Raw genomic sequence first — 18,695 nt, 5'->3', positions numbered from 1 at the left:
AGTCATTGAACGAGTTGTATATAATCAGCTAAATAATTATCTATTGTCAAATAATCTTCTTGATCCCAATCAATCAGGTTTTCGTGCGGGCCATAGTACAACTACCGCTTTAATCAAGGTTACTGATGACATTAGATACGCAATGAATAACAAAATGATAACCTTGATAACATTACTCGACTTCAGTAGCGCTTTCAACTCTGTGGATTTCGATCTTTTGTTGGCTAGACTTAAAACACTAAATATGACACAACCGGTTATAAAATGGTTCGGATCGTATTTACGAGCTAGACAACAGTGCATCAAAACACCAGATCATCAATCGGAATGGGTCGATATTGCCGCTGGAGTACCTCAAGGTGGAGTTTTATCACCATTACTATTTTCCCTGTTTATTAATCCGATTGCAGATTGTCTCAATTGTTCATATCATCTCTATGCAGATGATTTACAATTATATCTTCATTGCAGACCTGAAAACACCAGCAAAGCAATAGAATCGATGTCTAAAACACTAAATTGCGTGTCAACATGGACAAAAGAGTATGGTTTACTAATAAACCCGTCTAAAACACAAATTATGTTTGCAGGTAGTCAAAGATTGCTTAGTAAGCTAGACATACCTTCACTTAATCTTCTTATTGTCAATGGTACCAATATCCAGTACAGGAAATCCGTAAAAAATCTAGGAGTACTAATGGATGAACATCTCTGCTGGCGAGCTCATACTAATGAATTAAGCCGCAAAATATTTTTCAGTCTACACTCACTTAGAAGGTTGCAAAAATTCTTACCCATTAGTACTAAATGCACTCTTGTACAAGCATTACTACTACCCATTCTAGATTACGCTGATGTTTCCATGACTGATTTAAGCTGTGAGCAACTCGATAAACTTGAACGACTTCAGAATACATGCATAAGGTACATTTTTGGTCTTAGGAAATATGACCACATTTCTGACTATCGTAGGCAACTGAAATGGCTCAAAATTAGACAGCGGAGAGACTATCACTCCCTCTCACTTCTGTTCAATGTACTTCATAGTCCTAACGCTCCTATATACCTGTGTGAAAAATTTCAACGCTTATCAGTTCATGGTTTACCTCTTCGTTCTCATTCTCAAGGCACTCTCTTAATACCCATACACAATTCCTCTTTCTTCTCTAACTCATATAGTGTCCATGCGGCTCGACTGTGGAATCATCTCCCATCCACCATCAAAGATGTTACTACATTATCTCTGTTTAAATCACGTCTGAAGAAATATCTCCTTTCTCTTCCTTAATCTCTCCTCCTTTCCTTTTTCCTCTTTCCTCTTTCCTCTTTTTTCCTTTTTCCCATTGAGTAATAGTTTCGATTTAAGGTAATTTATAAACAAATACGTTTATTTCTATTTTTATATATCTTTAAATTTTTAATCTTTTTTTTCTATTGAATATGTTCTGTAACTTGAATTATAAAAATAAAACTTTTATTTTATTGGTTGGTTGGAAGAAATTGCCATTTGGCAATAAGCCCGCCAATGTACAAATAATCATTATGTACAAAAAGTTAAATAAATAAATAAATAAATAAATATATCTATAGCACTATCTATAGCACCCAGCGCAAAGCCCGTTCTCACTTTTCCCCGTGGGCTGGCCGGTAACTGCAGCTTATTTCTTCGTACAATATGTACACTGTATTTTAACATCGCAAAACCCAGTCGGTGTATTTTTCCTTCTTGAGTAAGCTCGCAGATCACAGATATTATTTAAATCTTTTCTTTTTCGAGAATAGCATTTTGAACATTGTTTCGTAAGGATAATTTTCCTTTGACAGTATTCTGTTTACACATTATGACACCAGTTTTTTCGCCCGCCCATTTTAGTGGCTTTCCGCTCGGCGCTGCTTCAATTTTTGGCATTATTCATTTTTAAAAGGAAACGAAGCGGACAGTGATGGTCTCATAACGGTGAAAAATTTTTGTTGCAATATTATTGCAAATATGTCCAACGAATGTCTTTTTCTAGGTTATTCAGAAAAAAATATATACTCACGGAAACATTACGTAAAAGAGACAAAATTTTTTTTATTTATAATGAGGAGTGATGTCTTACAATGATGTGTTTATTTTATTTTTAATTGGTAAACATTTTTAGTCTTAAATGTAAATTACAAAATAAGTATACGGTGTTTTCAATCAGTCCTACGCAAAAAAGAATTATGAGTATAATTATTTTGAAATATATTTTATTTTATTATTATTATTAGAAATAATAATTTGTAATAATTATTTTTATTAAAAATAAGAACGTATTATGTTTTTTGTTGTCAACAGGCGAAGCGCAGAGACGAAGTTGTTTTCACACAAAACAATAGATAAAGAAGCCGTGTATACTCGTATGCTTTATAACTTCTATGGATGTATAAACATGCAGGTACAAATTATTTAAAAAATAAAGCTTACCTTTTAAAAAAGTAACTATTTGCCGCAACGCACCTTCATTTCCATTTCCGCACCCAATGATGCATAGGTCATTGCATTTGTGAGGCAAATGCCTAGTATTTTGATCATCTGTTACATAAAGTAAGGCTAACCCAAGAACAAAAAGAAAATTTCAGTTTAAACAAACTTTAAAATTCTATATATTTCATGTTCATCCTGCCAGGAATCAAACCCAGAACCTCGGGAATAGAAGTCTAATGCGTCAACGTATACACAACGAGACGGATTTATCTCTACTTGATTTCCTTATACAGGACCCGAGAGCAGCTATCGAGTCGAAACACGCGACTAGGGTTATGGTTCTATTTCACACTTCTTCTTCTTCTAGTGCCTTGCCAGATCTTCCCGACGTTGGCGATCACTACAGCAAAAGCATATGTATTTGTCCTGCGCTAATTTTACATTTCGCAGCCAGGACGACTGCTTATTGATATACTCGCCGTAGTGATTCCTGGGAAAATATGACCAGAGTGGTTTCCCGTTGCCTTCTCTGGTAGATTTTATGTCGGGGTTACCTTCCCTTAGCTGGTTGGTTTCGGTTTTGAGGCGCCAAAAACTCGCCTTTCATCCTCTCGTTATCTGCTGTGATCGCACCGTTATAAGTGTGATCCCATTGCCCGGGGTTCGCGACGTGGACGCCAACAAATTGGACTAGTCAGTAGTGTTGACGGTGGAATGCAACTGGGCGTTCACAGCATTTTATAGAATCACATCCTCCAGCAAGATGTGACTCACTGCGACCCTACTGACAGTTTGAACCTTTTTCACACACAGAACTGTATTTTAAATCTGCCCGAACACAGTTCACAGTCTAGTACAGTGTAATATTTAGAATTACCAACGTACATATTTTTAGTAAGTAAAAATAAAACTCCCTTTCGTACATCAAGTGTCGTTTAATTTAGTTTTTCAAATATCATTTTAAGTAAAACATTACAATAGTATTTACATGAAATTATTAACAAATACTGTATAAAATTATTTTTGATTTCATCATATGATAAATGATATTATTTGTATGAAGATTGCAGTTCACAAATTTACAATGGTTTAAAATATTGCGTAAACGCTGTCTTTTTTACAAATCAAACCGAGAATAAAACCTACATATCTTTTCATAAATTAGGAACGTACAGAAAATCTATATTTTAACGAAAACTTGTCATATTCTACGCATGGTGGCAGCAAAAATGACCAACTGTCAAACTTGAGAGAAACACTAACCTCTACTTTAATAAATTTTCATGATAACATGCTCAGTAAGACGGTTAGTTTTGCTAATTTTTCAACAAAGGTATGTTCAAAAGATAATCATTTATTGCAAAATATTAAACAAGTGTGGTAACAATACATAACAAATACAAAAAAACAACAAAAAACTATGTTAAAGTTTTGTACATATCATAAAATTAAGTGGTAACATTTCTCTTATATTTTCGCTAAGTAACTATGGCCAATACAAAAATTCTAGATTTTTATTAGTTTGTAGAGGGTTATAAGAATTTCTGAACCAGTGCTATTCGTATACTTTTTTTGTGCCAAGAAACACAAATTGTTACCGTAGGACAAATCTGTCAGAAAATATATATGTAGATATAATATGATAGACATTATACTTCTAATGTACTGCTGGTCATGACTTACGATAAATTTTCGTTGATTCATTATTCGAAGATATATTTTGTACAATGAGTCGTGACTTAAGTGATAACTGGTTGTAATATTTACATTATCATTCTAATGATCTATGTACAAAACAACATAATATATGAGATCCTAATTACATTTGTAATTTTATTATAAGTTTATTATTCTACCTTAAAAATCGACTTATTCATATTCCAAGATTAATTGGAGTAGATATGTATAAAGGTTGTGTAAAGATATGTTTAAATTTTGAAAATATGTGAATGGTTTAAAAAGATTTCAAAATATCACTAAACTGTTTTAACTACATTTTCACTTTTCTAATGTTGATTATGTGAAATTTGAGAAGCTCAAGTGATTATTTCACTAACATTTGAATAAAGATCACTTTTCGATAATTTTGCTTTGTTATTCATTATTTATCACAATACAAATTTATTCGATAGTTAAGTATTTAGTTTAAATAAGATGATATACTGTTAAAAATGGTCTCTTCTGTAATAAAATCTTATGTTTCAATAAAATTGTCTCTGTTTCTATTTTTTTAAAGTATGATGCACATCAGTATTTATTTTTTATTTAAATTTAATTTGTTTTTTAAGCCTTATTTTTTAAATGTCTGTGTTTACTATCAAAGCACTTGAACAATTATTTAAAGGTTAATGTCTTTTTAATGATCAGAGAGAGTCAGCACAATGAGTAGTGTAAGAGTTACCTCTAAATTAGTAGAAGTGTCACTTCAGTTTGTATCACTGTGAACAAGGAACGAAGCACTTATACATTTTAGGAGTTAATGTCTTTTAAATGCTCTTCGAAGATCATCTTAATGATAAGTATGAAAACAATTTTACACCCCAGTCTGTGTCGCCGTGAGCAAGGTATGGTGAGATCACTGTCACAGCGCCACAAACGAGAGGTTGCATTGGTGTTACTTGCTGGAACTGACTAAAGGACTTCCTGGGTATCCTTGTGAGGAGCAGGTCGGTAGGGCGAAGGGATTCATTGTTGAGAAGGGTGATGAGACTATGCTTCCCATTCCTGCGAACAATCGAAAATCAAACCTTAAAACCCAAATTAATTGATAAATAACTATAAAAGGTTGGTAGATTCACGTAAATGAGTGTCTTTTTAAACGGTCGTAAGTAAGCATTTACATTTTAGGTAATCTCTCTAATTTTATCTGATAATAATTAAGTTGAAATAAAATTAAGAATATCAATATCACTTTCATGGCAATAATCGATCATAAACATTTTGTTGCGCAAAAAACTCACTTCAAAATATGATGGCGGCCTCCGTGGTGTAGTGGTCAAGACGCTTGACTCACGCTCGGAAGGTTCCGGGTTCGATTCCCGGTGAGAACACAAAAAATAAAATGTGATTTTTCTCAAGCCTGGGTGTTCTGTGATGTAATTCACCACTGTAATTGGGCCTCCTGGCCTGTTGTGGTGCAAAAAAAAAAAAATAAAAAAAAATATAAAAAAAAATATGATTCAGTGAGTCAAGTTCGAGAAATATATTATATCAGTACATCAAAAAAATGCAAATTTACTCAAATGGTATCATGAAATTGCAAAAATATTTTATTACAATTTTATGATATTTTCGAACTATGAAAAAAACTGCAATCTATTTAATATACACATTATTTTGTGTTAATTATAATATGAGCATTAAAATATGTGTTTTTTTTTCAATTTCCGTATCTTAAAAATATTGAATCAGTATTCTTTTTACACTGTTTTATACTATTTTAATGAATAAAAACAATCACTTACGAGTATTTAAAATTTGGGAAAAATGTTTAACAACGAACACAATATTTACATAATAATTATAACAACGCTCAGAGCTCTACTCTCGTCAAAACGTTATAAGGATATAGAATAAAATAGACAAAGAACTAACGGAAAAATGATTCTGATCTACTAAAATCAGGTATTTTGGCAATGGTAAAGGATCGGTTAATAAAGGAATAAGGATTTAAAAATAAAATGGTGACTAACATTGCACGGCAAGGTGTTGGCAGTTGGCCAAGGCTCTGTAGGGCGGAGATCCATGTCGCACTGGTAGGAACGCACTCCTGTCTTTACTCTTGTAACTGTTCCCCCCTTGGGTGCTGGCGATAGACACAGTTCCGCAGTTGTTGCTTGGGTGGCCATGGGCGTAATAGGAATCGCCGTATGCAACTGGGGGTGCAAACAAAAATAAAAGCGTAAAGAAAAATCATAATAATAATAATATGGTAAATATAATACATTTAATATTTTCTTTATGTAATTTCAGGTTGAAATATATGTTAAATATTAGAGGTAAATAATTGTTTACATGACAGTTACACAGTAGTAAATTGCCGATTTCATTGCACGAATTCGTTGCAAGACATTACTATTTGCGAACACGTTTTAAAATAAATAGATGATCAAAAATTTCGGTGCAGACGTCAAATTTTCATAAACCTTATTTGTATTGATTTTTTTAAAATTGTAAGACACTCTTTTAATGGTTAATAGGCATTGCGGTATTTTGGTAAGTTTGTACAGTGTTTTATTTTGTAAGTTACTTTTATTATTCAATAATATTTAAGTTATAGACATATATGATAAAGTAGTTTCCTTAATTGTGATATATTTTTTTAATAAATAATGAAAACATATTAAAAAAATATAAAATCAAACAATAATGAAAATGGACAAATTTATGGTTTTAAACAAAAAATAAGGACAGGTTTTAGGATAAGGACTTAAAGTTATGGTTGTTATAAAAGTTATGCCAGAAAATAATGAACAATAATATTTTAAGAAATAATTATGATTTATTTTGATTGTTTCCATTTAACGTGTGCAAACTCAATAAAAATTCATAAAATAACTAAATTTACTAAAGCACGAAAACATTCGCATTTTCATTGGAGTATAATAATATCCCCAATGCACCTTAATTATTTTTTTGTCATTATCGAAATCAAGTTAAACTAAATTTTTTGAAAATTAAGCTAACTTGTTTTTTTTTCCCACTTTCCAGAATATTTAGTAGAGCTGTACGATAATTTCAATATTGAAACAAATAAAAAACACATCGATTACAATTGAACCCGTTGCAGGGGAAGTGAAACATACAATAAAATGGTCAAACTTTGTATTCAAAGTGAACGTTTTTCTAATTTTTTTTTACCAAACTGTTTTGATAATTGAATTGACATGGATGTTTTGTATATAGAGAACTGGGGAAAAAATATTTTTGGTTGCTGATTACAGAAATGTAATTTAACCAACGAATTTACTTAACCTTTAACATGTCAGTCAGCTCTTCTCCTACCATGAGCTCAATTATTTTATTGTATTTATTCGTGACTTCAATGCACGGTGAAATACTCACTTGATGAAGAGTTGAATATTCCTGTGGCAGATGAGACTTGGCACAGTTGTGACGGGGGCCCATAGCCATTAAGGGGGCCTGAATGTGGGGTGGAAGCACTAGAGCAGTAGCCCCCGGGTACCCCGCCCCCTGACCCACGTGGCGAGGCACTCCCGCTCTGCCCCCTGCCGTAGTCTTCTAAAAGAAAAAACCTGACGGTCAGACAAAAATGTTTTAGTCGAATATCAAAAATCTCGTATATACCTAACTTATTGTTTATAACTCAATATTTAAATTATTCAAAATGATAATTTATCTAAAAAATTAAATGTATTCAACGTAAAGGTTTCTTACGTAATATTTTTTCATTTGCATATAGGCACACATATATTATATGTGTTTTCAGGGAACATAAGAGCATTTTATCATAATTATGGAGTATCCTCTGATAAGTGAGTCTCCGCCTAACGTGGCTCAGTCAGTTCTAAGATGGAATTTTTCAGTAAATTATTTACAAGCAGTTTTATATCGTTACCGAAAGATACTAATAAAGATAAAAAGAACTTATCAACTAAATAAATATATAATAATATTAAGATAAAAATTATCAGATAAATGTACAATAAAAATATTCAGTAATACAACCTATTAATATCACTTGAACATATTAATAATAATATTTTGTAAATTTATAATTCGTAATTATTGCACAAGATTTTTGCCTCTTCAATAAAGCAAGGTGATCGTTTTTATTTATATTAAAGTACTTTATTGCATTACGTATAAAAATATTTTATAAACTTTTGTTTTTTTGTCCACAATGATTCAAAATTTCACTTGTGATCTTTAAATATATATTTTTTAAAAACACCTCTTCATCAAAACAGAATTTTTAAATAAATACAACTGTAAGTTGGAAATAAGTTAAGTTAATTTTCATACAATAATATCAATGGATTGGTTTGAATAATTAATTATTACTAATGGTAAAACTTTACTAATAAATTATTTAAAGTAAAGGATAAGTGGTTATTGCATTGAACAATAATTATTTTATTTTATTTATTTTCATATTATATGCATTAAATTATACATTTATACACAGTTGCTTTGACTATCTAACTGGGGTTATTAACTACGCTCTAAGCCGGTCAAAAAAAACAAACAGTAATCAATACATAGAAAAAAATTAATAAAGGTGATGATTAAAATAAAATGAAAAACATAGTGGAAAACAAAGTTTCAAAAAGTTAGTAAAAACATGATGCCTGATGGGTTACACTTATCTTACATTAGTGTGATGAATGTTACAAAGTTTGCAAATACTGTGTCTAATGCATCATAATAGCAAGATAGATTGAAATGGATTTCTTACCGTCTGTCCACTGTGCGGCCGCGGAATCTTGCACGCTAACCGCCAGTTGCCCAGCGTAGGAGTTGAACCCTGAAGGCATTCCCCCACCGGGGGGTGATCTTGGCCCACCCAGCCCCAACTGATTATTTCTCGGCATTGAATATAAAGCCTCCGCTAAGTCTGCTGCTCTCTTCAGAATAATCTCCTGAAAAACGCATGAATTAATTACCACAATAAATTCAAATCCCAAATGATACGAAAGTCGCAAAAGATTTTTATGTAGTTTGGATTATTAGTCCAAACGCATGATATGAGATGTTAATCTTATTTAAACTGTAACATTTTGAAGAGAACTTAAATTTACTATTCAAAATACCTCAAGCTATGACAAAAAATGAATAGTGAACAATTATAAAATTAGGAATTTTATAAGTTGATGCAAACCTGGGCCCCAATTACGACAAAAAGTTAACACATTTAGTTTAGTTGTCCATAACTTCAAATTAAATTTTGGTCTCGAAATTTTTTGTTCGAATTTTTTTTAGATAAGAATGCCTACGCTCACATAGTGACCGTGGCATAAAACTATTGCCATGTAAGGCCTTCTAATCTGGCGACAACTATACCTGTAGTTGAACATATTGTGATTTTTTTCTTTTTTTTTTCTTCTTTCTTCTTTGATTTGATTCTTGAACTTGCCATTGTCATACGGACGCTGGTGAGCTTTTATTGATTTGTTATTTAAGTTCTATTGTATTTTTTAAATCATAGTTTGTTGTTTCTATTTGTGTTATTTGTTGACAATCATTGATGGAATTCCATTGTTTTTTATAAAATATCTTATATTTAAATATAAGTTGAAAATTAAAAATACTTGGTACACATCTACTTATTTATTTGACCAACTAGCACTTTCACCCTGTAATAGGCATCTTCAGACAGATAAATATTGTACAGTGTAAGGATCATTTATAAAAAAACTATAATTTACCTTTAAAGTAGGAAACACTTTTTTTAATAAGTCGAAAAAAATGCAATAATACTCTGTTTCATTGAAATATTATTGTATCTCTTTCGACTTATTAAAAAAAAAGAAGTTTAACCTATTCTTAAAATAAAAGTAAGTTTTGAATAAATGATTGTTTAATATTTAACAGTCAGAAGATGCCCATTACAGTGTGAAAACGCTAATTGGTCAAATAAATAAGTGGATGCGTACTGAGTATTTTTTATTTATAACTTGTAGGTATTTAAATATAAGTTATAACATAATACTTTGTTTAATATTTTTACCGAATTTTTACATAATTATTATTCTTGTTTTTGCATGAACCGTTTAATTTTCGCAAAGCAACTGTGTGAACTATGTCTTTATATTTTATTAATTGAACTTTAAAACCTTTTTAATTACATACACTAAAAGATCATTGAATATTAAAAAGAATTTTTGTTTGATTTTTGAAAAGTTTTAATCTAATACAAATACGTATGGCTAAAAAATACCTTCGGTAACTTTTCTGGGTCGCCTGGATGTCTTGGTATAAGCTTCTGTAGTCTTTGGAATCCATAGTCTATCGTGGGCTCGTTAAGTGCTGCTGAGCGTAAGACAAACACACAAATATATTAAATCTCGTTTAAAACATGTAACTGTTAATATAACTTTATATAACTTTATGTGAATAAGTATTTTTGTATTGAAAATATTTAGAATTTTAAAATTGTGGTTCAATTTAAATACTCACAGACATAAACGAATCGTCCTGGCGCTCCTTTACAAAACTGTTTACTTTTGTACGAAAGCGTCACTTCTACAACTCCTGGAATGTGGCGAGGAGGGGTTTGTACTCTTATTGCATGAGAAGTTATCAGCTAAAATAAAATAAAATGCAACCATTACGTTTTGTTCAATTGTTTAATTAATTATAACCTTTCCCGTAAAAGTTGACTCAAATAGCTTTTTAGAGATATAAAAGAAATGTGAAACATAAATCTACAAATTTGGAGCAACAACTAACGTGTTTCTTCGCTTTCGTGACATTTTTGAGACTGGTATTTTTTTTATAAAATGCAATATTCGAGTACAAAAGCAGTAAGGATAGAGATTTAAAAATAATTGGAATTGACTTTGATTATTTTTGTCTGAAGGTCCCCTAAACAAAGTGTTACGGGGTAAATACAAGATTTAATCTACCTATTCTTACTTAAATAAATTTTAATCCATATATTATGGTGTTTTTAGCTTTTGACTATTCTATTCCGGTTAAACTCAGTATCATAATAGTACAATAAAAATAACCAACAAAAATCAATAGAATGACGACGGACCTCAGAAATATTAATACCATCAAAACTCATTACCGCTCACTAGTTCGACCCCATCTAGAATATACTTCTCCAATTTGGTCTCCATTCTAAAGGATTTATGTTGACCATTTTAAGTCTGCCTAACTCTGTTTTCTAAGGAAAGTGGCATAGTTGCTTGGATTGCAAAGGGGTAAATATTCCTATTTTGTTATAGAGCAATCTCTCAATCTGTCTTCGTTGGAGAATCGTAAAACGGAGATGGACCTTATATCCATTTTTTAAATACTTAATGCTATAAGTGATGTCGCGTCTCTTTTACAATCAATTTCTTTTCATGTTCCTAACACTGTCACCGAAATTTAATAAATCTGATATTTATCAAATCTTCTAGGAGCAACTTGTATTTTATGTCCAATGTCTAGAATATGTAGATTTTTCAATTCATTACATTAGTTGTAATTTTTTGGGATAGACATTTCGGCTTTCCGACGACTTCTTCGCCATTAACACAGTGTAAGATGAAGATGAATTGGCATGGGTTAGCTCAAAGTCTTATATGTTGATCGTATTTATAAATATATTGCATACCAATTTTTAATTTCCCTTGTTTGTCTTTGCTACATATTTTTATGTTCTTTATATTCAGTTTTTTGTAAATAATATATTTCTTTAAATAACCGTTGCAATTGGCATATGCCACATATTTAATAAATAATAATATCGCATAAAGTATAACAATAAAAACATGTAATTTTGTATTTTTTCCATACTGATTTTGTTACTTTCCGTGTTTTCTTACGAAGTGTCATGAAAAAAATGCCAATCTATTTAGGTTTTTGCTCTTAACTTAAAATAAGCAACGACGATTTCGTAGCCATTACCTCGCTCCAGACGAGCATTGTCCCAAAAACAACTTGGAGTCCATCAAAGAAGTTGTCTCCTACGATGATGACCGTCGACCCTCCGGACGTCCAACCCTCTGATGGAGAAATAGCCTTTATACAGGGGGTGGCAACGGGCAGTGGAGGGTAAAGACCAGCTGCGAAAAAGGAAAACAGAAAATAAAGGAAAAAGAATTGAAAAACTTTGCTTAGGTTGTAAAAAGAGTGAGATTTGATACATTTTTTCTCTGAACTATCATTTTCTTTAAGAGAAAAATTCTTCAACAGAATTTAAATTTACTTTAAAAATCATTAATAACAACAGTTAATTTACTAAACATCTTTTTTCTATTTTAAATTATTATCAATAAAACATAAACAGGATGTTTACTCCCAGGAGTTATAAATAAAAATTCGGCCGTTTTTGTAAAAATATAACATTTTTGTGACGATACATTATATTAGCTAATACAATCCAAAACAGTAAGAAAACAAAACATTAGAAACGTAAAACACAGTATTATACACTATTTATAAAAATTACATTGATAACTATAACTATCAAAAAGATTTAAGTAATATTTTTGATTGCAGCAACTTTTAGATTTGCTGTTCGACTTTTCACTTTTTAGTTCATCGGGCAGTTTATTAAATTAGGAATTGCCAATATTAAAAACTTTTTGCCGAACTTTGTAAAGCAAAATTTAGATACATGAAGATTTTTGGAGTTCCCTGTATTTTTGGTTGTGAATATCGTAATTAAATATTCATTTTAAATTTGTGTGTGCACAAAAATTTATGATAATATTATAAGACATACTTTTTTGTGTTTGTCGTACTTAAATGTACGTCACAGACAATCTAATAATCCTTAAGCTTCCTTTTTTTGAAACATGAAAAACGTTAGTAAAAAAATATTTAATCATTATTTTGTATTACGCATGTTCATTGGAATTAACATAAATAAAAACCAAATGTGTCTACAATGTCAACAATATTTAAAGTTTCTATAAATTTTGTAGACAAGAAATGGAATCAACCCCTTGGAGAGTTATTGAGATTAACATATTACAGCAGAGATGAAGAATATTTGAGAGAAATTATGGAAGCTTAGGCTTAAGCCAATGACTTGTCATAAGCCCTGTCAAGCCAAGACTTCCATATTACCTTATCTGAAATGTTTTTCATCTCTGTTGTACTATGTTAAGACCATAAAGTGTTTGAAATAATAGTTTTGAACGTCAATAAAATTTTTTGCTTAAGCTCGAAAAATAAATATGTTGAGTAAAGGGCTGATTATTTATAAATTATTTCTTTATTGTACAATGAAATACCTAAATAATTATATATTAATATTTGAAACATCAACTTTGTGGCCAAACATTTTACTAAATGTTATTAAATATTTGCATATACTTACTGACTTGTCTGAGTTTACTGGTTTCGAGACGTACCCGCCTCTTCGTCAGGAAACCGATTAAACCAACATGTAAAACCCACTTTCACCATAGTTGTGCACAAAAATATAAAACCAACACGACAAGTGTATGTAAGAATTGTGTATTAAAATGCATGTTTATTATTATTTACATACAATATTACATTTTAGTTATTTTTAAAACATTTTTAAAATTATTATTTTTTTTACAGGACTCACCAAGCCAATTAAAATGGCTTGTCGGTATAGATCCTTTACAATTAATCATATGATAGTCCTACATAGTTGTGTAATAATAATTACAACTAACTTAAATATAAGGAGTGAAAAAAAGTACATATAATTTATGCTTTCAAAAAAATATTTAGAAAGATGTACTTAAAAAAAAATAAATACAGAACCGGAGTACCAAAATTGTCGTGTTGGTTTTATATTTTTGTGCAGCAACTACGGTGAAGGTGTATAATGGGTTTGTGTCCTGACAAAAAAACGGGAACGTCTCGAAACCGGTAGATATAGAAAATTTGGTAAGTGGTTGTATAAAAATATGTAATAACATTAAGTGAATACATTATTTTTCGAATAAAATGAATTAAGACTAATGTTTCATCAATTTGATCACCATAAATATTATCACGCTCATATATCGCAATAACGTCACAATAAAAGTTAAAATCCACTCAGTTTATTCATACTTAACCGTTTATTAATTCTTTTAGCTTAACTTCTCCGAGAATACGTCTTACGAACATGTTTTATGGAGTTTGAACTTCGCATGGGCTATAAGTTACGGAGAAGTTTGGATAGACAGTACAGGATACTCAAAAAGTTGTCACCAGAGTTAACTTATTTTTTATCAAAAATATCTAATTTTTTATGAGGTAAAATTTGTGTAGTGATCAGGTTAAGCATGGTTTAGGTTCCAGAGCCGCGATTACAAACACTATCTTCATCGGTATATATCGAGACGGTGCAAAGTAAAATCGATATTTATGTACGAAAATGGGTATACTTGTATGGAAGTTTTAAGTATTTTTATTGGTAACCCGTAATTGTTAAAAAATATAATAATAAAAAAGCATTTATTTATTTTGATTATTTAAAATAGAAAAACATATACTGTCTTAAAACGGCAACGTTTTCCTAGTCAAGCAGTTTAGTACTTTAAAATAATAAAAACATTTAAAAAATTAAAAATGATAAGAAAAAAAAATTGTATGCGTATTATATTTTTCAGAAAGAAAAGTTAATTTAACTTTGCAGATAAAATTGAAGATAAATGTTTGCTTCCTATTGTAAAACGGGCTCAGGTTTGATAATTGTTTTTTCAATGTTGGGTCGACAATAAATATCAATTTACTCGTGTGCCTTTTTTCACTGTCTAGTCAGGTAAAAATCCTTCAAAAGCAAATCGAGTTGAATTTAGTTCTAGTATACTTATCAGCTAGTGTGTTTCATCCTCATCATTTCTATTTCCATACCCAGTGGTGCATAGGGCACTGTATTTGTAAAGCAAATGCAGCGTTATTTGATCATAAGGCAAAGCCGGTAAAAAAGATTCTTTAAAATCAATAATTCATGTAGGAATTGAACCAGATACCTCAAAAATGGTAGAAAAAGGCGTCAGTTATTAAATAACGAGGCGTACTTATCTCCACTCGATTTCCTAATTTGGTATGTTTACCTGAGAGCAGTCACGAGTCCAAAACACTCGTCTAGTGTTCAGGTTCTATTTCACATACAGAAATGTATGTCTTAATCGCCTGGACACAGAAAGTTCATTTGCCTGATATTAAAGAAATAAAAGATGATAAAATCTTCCCTTTGTAATTTTATGGTGTTATTTGGATCCGAACAACCGCAACTGGTGTGAATTTGGCTTAATCCCTCACGAGTGGTGTACGTTTTTTAGCACCTATTCAAAATTAGTTTTTTTTGATAGGAAATAAAATATAGTTGTAAAAACAATTACACACTAAAAAAATTGTTAGACGTCACGTAAACATTATAATGATTTTTGTATTTTTGTAGGCATTTTGAACTCCGCATTGAGTTTATAAAGAAAATTCCTTAATGGAATTGATTATTTAGGATAGTTGCTGATGAGGTAAATGTAAGCACAAACATAGTTTTGTGTATTTATATGATGTATGACGTATACGTGTGTATTTGTACCTATGTGATTCTGGTATATGTATATGTTTTATATTTATTAATAGAAATGTGCGTATGTATGTATATTGTATATGTTTGCATACATGCATGTGTATGGATTACACAGTGTGAGCATTCATTTTATTTGTTTATTCCTATTGATAAGCTCTATTTAAAAAAAACTAAAAAAATATATATATATATATTTAATATCAATTTACATTCCTTACTAAATTTAAAAAAACTAAATTCATATTTAAAAAAAATTAAATCTATGTTTTAATATGAATTACAAATTACTATATGTTAATAAAATAAATGTCGGCCTTATGGCGTAATGATCAGCGCGTGTGCCAAACATGCAAGAGGTCTCGGGCTCGATTCCCGATATGGTTGACATGAAATATTTATTTTAAAAAAATGTGTTTTTACACTAGAATGTTTTTACAATAGTCCCTGGGCTGGTATCTGAAGCGTAAGACTGACCATCTAACCATCATGTAATAAAAAAACAAGCTACACTGCAATTGATGTACCAATACAGTGCCCTATGCACCATTAGGTGCAAATAGAGAATGATGATGATATGTAAATAAAATAAACGTCGGTCTCATGGCGTAATGGCCGACATGGTTGAAATGAAATATTTATTTAAAAGGGAGAGAAAGAAACCAAAATATTTCGTAGTCCCTGGACTAGCCCCTGAAGCGTAAGACTGATCATCTTACCTCCATGCAACAAAAAAATGAACGAAATACGCTGCAAATTATGTACCAATGCAGTGCTTTATGCACCTTTAGGTGCATAAAGGTAATGATGATGATGATAAATGAAATAAAATTTAAAACAATAAAAAAGTTTTCGAAATTGTATTTTTGAAATGAGAAGCAAAGTAGTGATCTCCCTGTAGGCAGTAGAGTAGGTTGGTCTCGGTTTCTTGCAGAAGTGTCGGCTATTTGTACAACTAACGCCACCTCCGTACTTCTGACACTGGCTTGATATACGACCGCGACATGCCCAAATTATAAATAGAGCCTTTCGCAGGGGTCCGCCGAAACCATCGTCATTCCTCTCTGCCCGCCGACCCCCGGTGCGTGCGGGAGAGGGACGCCGCGCTGCACAAGTTATTGCCGCTGGAGCTCAAATCTCGCGAATAAAACGACACGGTAATAAAGATAGAGAGAGAAAGTGAATTAAACAAAGACGGGGAAAGATTAAAGTTGGGTGTTCTTGTGTCTATTTCATGCACATTTATTTGGCGAGGAATACTGAGTACTTATGTGTACTGGTCCTTTACATCTTAAGGGTGAAATTACTATGTACTTTCCTCTTTTTATAGTAATACAACTTTTCATAACTTATGTTTTATTAATAAACTATCTACATATCGTAGGCCGTGATTCGAAATGATATAAGACAGTCTAAATTGCTTGAGCTGTGGATTATTTTAAATTTTTGTTCAAAACTAATGCGACCCAGTAAAATTTTGCCTACCGTTGCAACAAATTATATAAAAAAAATAAAAAAAAACATGTTTTTACCACCAACAAAAAAACACGTAGCTTATAAAATTTATGCAAAGATAATAAAAACACGTTGTCTTTTTCTTCTCTACGTTGGTTAATAAGATATGGAGAATTAATTTAAACGTTGACTTTGTCCAATTTTTGTAAACAAGGTCTTTCAAAAATCATTTCTTTTGTCATTTGTTAAATTTGGTACGTTACATTGGATATAAAAATGCATTAAAGAACTTTTTTTTTCGTTTGTGTAGACAAACAGTACAGTCAAGAATTTTTTATAGTTTTTTTATGATTGTAGTCAGAATTTTAACGATTGATTTTTTACGAAAATCAGAATTTATTTTTAAAGTCATGAGAAACTCTTCTTATATAAGTCAAATGGGCTGACACAGCAGACATTAGTTATTTCATCTTGCCTTTATATTTTCTATCTATTTTTGTAATTTATGCTTGCAAAAAAAAAGTTTTTACATGCAAATTTAAATAAATAAAAAAAGGAAATGAAAAGTAGACACATTTTTTCTTATTTTTTTTTTCCTTATAATTACTTTTACAATAATTTTTATTATGCGTTTTCTTTTTACAAGTGTTTCTCCCCATCTCGTATCTATAACTATATCTCTCACTATCTCGACCAAGACGATTTCTCCCCTTTCCGCTTGTTTCCATCCCTTGCCCTCCCCCCCCCAACCCACCTTCCCTATTGCCATTCTCTGGTCCGACAACCCCGACTTTTGTCTTGGCAGCCTCCTTGCATACAAACGATATCTACGAACATAACCGTGGGGTGAGGGCGGCTGAAAGTATCTAGGTGATGTTATGTAAAAAGTGTGGATATCGTTACACCGTGTTTTTACATTGAAATTTGTAAATTACATTGAGAAATGAAATTTACACATTATATGTGTAATTGAGATAAAAAATTAATTTTCTCTGAATAGTGTAATTCACAATCAAAATGTGTAATTTACATTTTAAAATGTAATTTACACTAAAATGTGTGATTCATACTATAAAACAAAATTTACACTACAAAGTGTAATTTACCTTCAGAAACGTTTTTTCTGTTTAAATGTGTAATTTACGTATACCTTAATATAAAATTTATGATAATTAGTGAAATTAACAATAAAATATTATAAGTCATTTTTTAAAGGACGTTCTTAATAGTTATCAATTTACACTAAGAAGTGTAATTTTCATTTTAAAATTGTGACTCACCTTCATTATTTTTATACATTATTATTTTATATATTTGTATTTTTACGCTGATGCAAATCTAGACGTAACATAAAAAATAATTATTAGAATTTACAAATAAATATCTCATTTAAGCAGGTACTTAAGTATATGTTTTATAGTTACGTTGAAACTTGTTTTATCGTTTTTAAAACTGGAAAGTGTAATTTAGACTATGTGAATAATTTAGGGTAAAAAAAGTTATTCACGTATATTGAAAATTTCAAGTTTGTTGTATAAAAACAATTTTTAAAAACCCATTGCAATGCGTGATTTGACAATAAAAAAATTCAAGGTGTGATTTTCA

The 18,695-nt window shown here is 30.8% G+C and overlaps 1 protein-coding gene across 1 annotated transcript; it reads right to left on the bottom strand.

Moving 5' to 3' along the window:
• Positions 1–5,059: 5,059 nt before the first annotated feature.
• On the bottom strand, positions 5,060–12,192 carry LOC148270668 (transcription factor collier-like; the record flags this gene model as incomplete). Its single annotated transcript, XM_088242305.1, has 7 exons — positions 5,060–5,176; positions 6,145–6,327; positions 7,517–7,693; positions 8,871–9,054; positions 10,353–10,444; positions 10,592–10,718; positions 12,035–12,192. Coding segments are annotated over 7 exons (923 nt in total), but the record flags the coding sequence as incomplete, so codon positions are not given.
• Between the last annotated feature and the right edge of the window lie 6,503 nt (positions 12,193–18,695).

This window comes from Micrasema longulum, unplaced genomic scaffold (genome assembly GCF_059751315.1).
Source record: "Micrasema longulum isolate JH-2025_06_02 unplaced genomic scaffold, ASM5975131v1 h1tg003610l, whole genome shotgun sequence".
Lineage (NCBI taxonomy): Eukaryota > Metazoa > Arthropoda > Insecta > Trichoptera > Brachycentridae > Micrasema > Micrasema longulum.
Note: the sequence above shows the minus strand (reverse complement) of the source record. Positions and strands in the feature narration are given on the sequence as shown.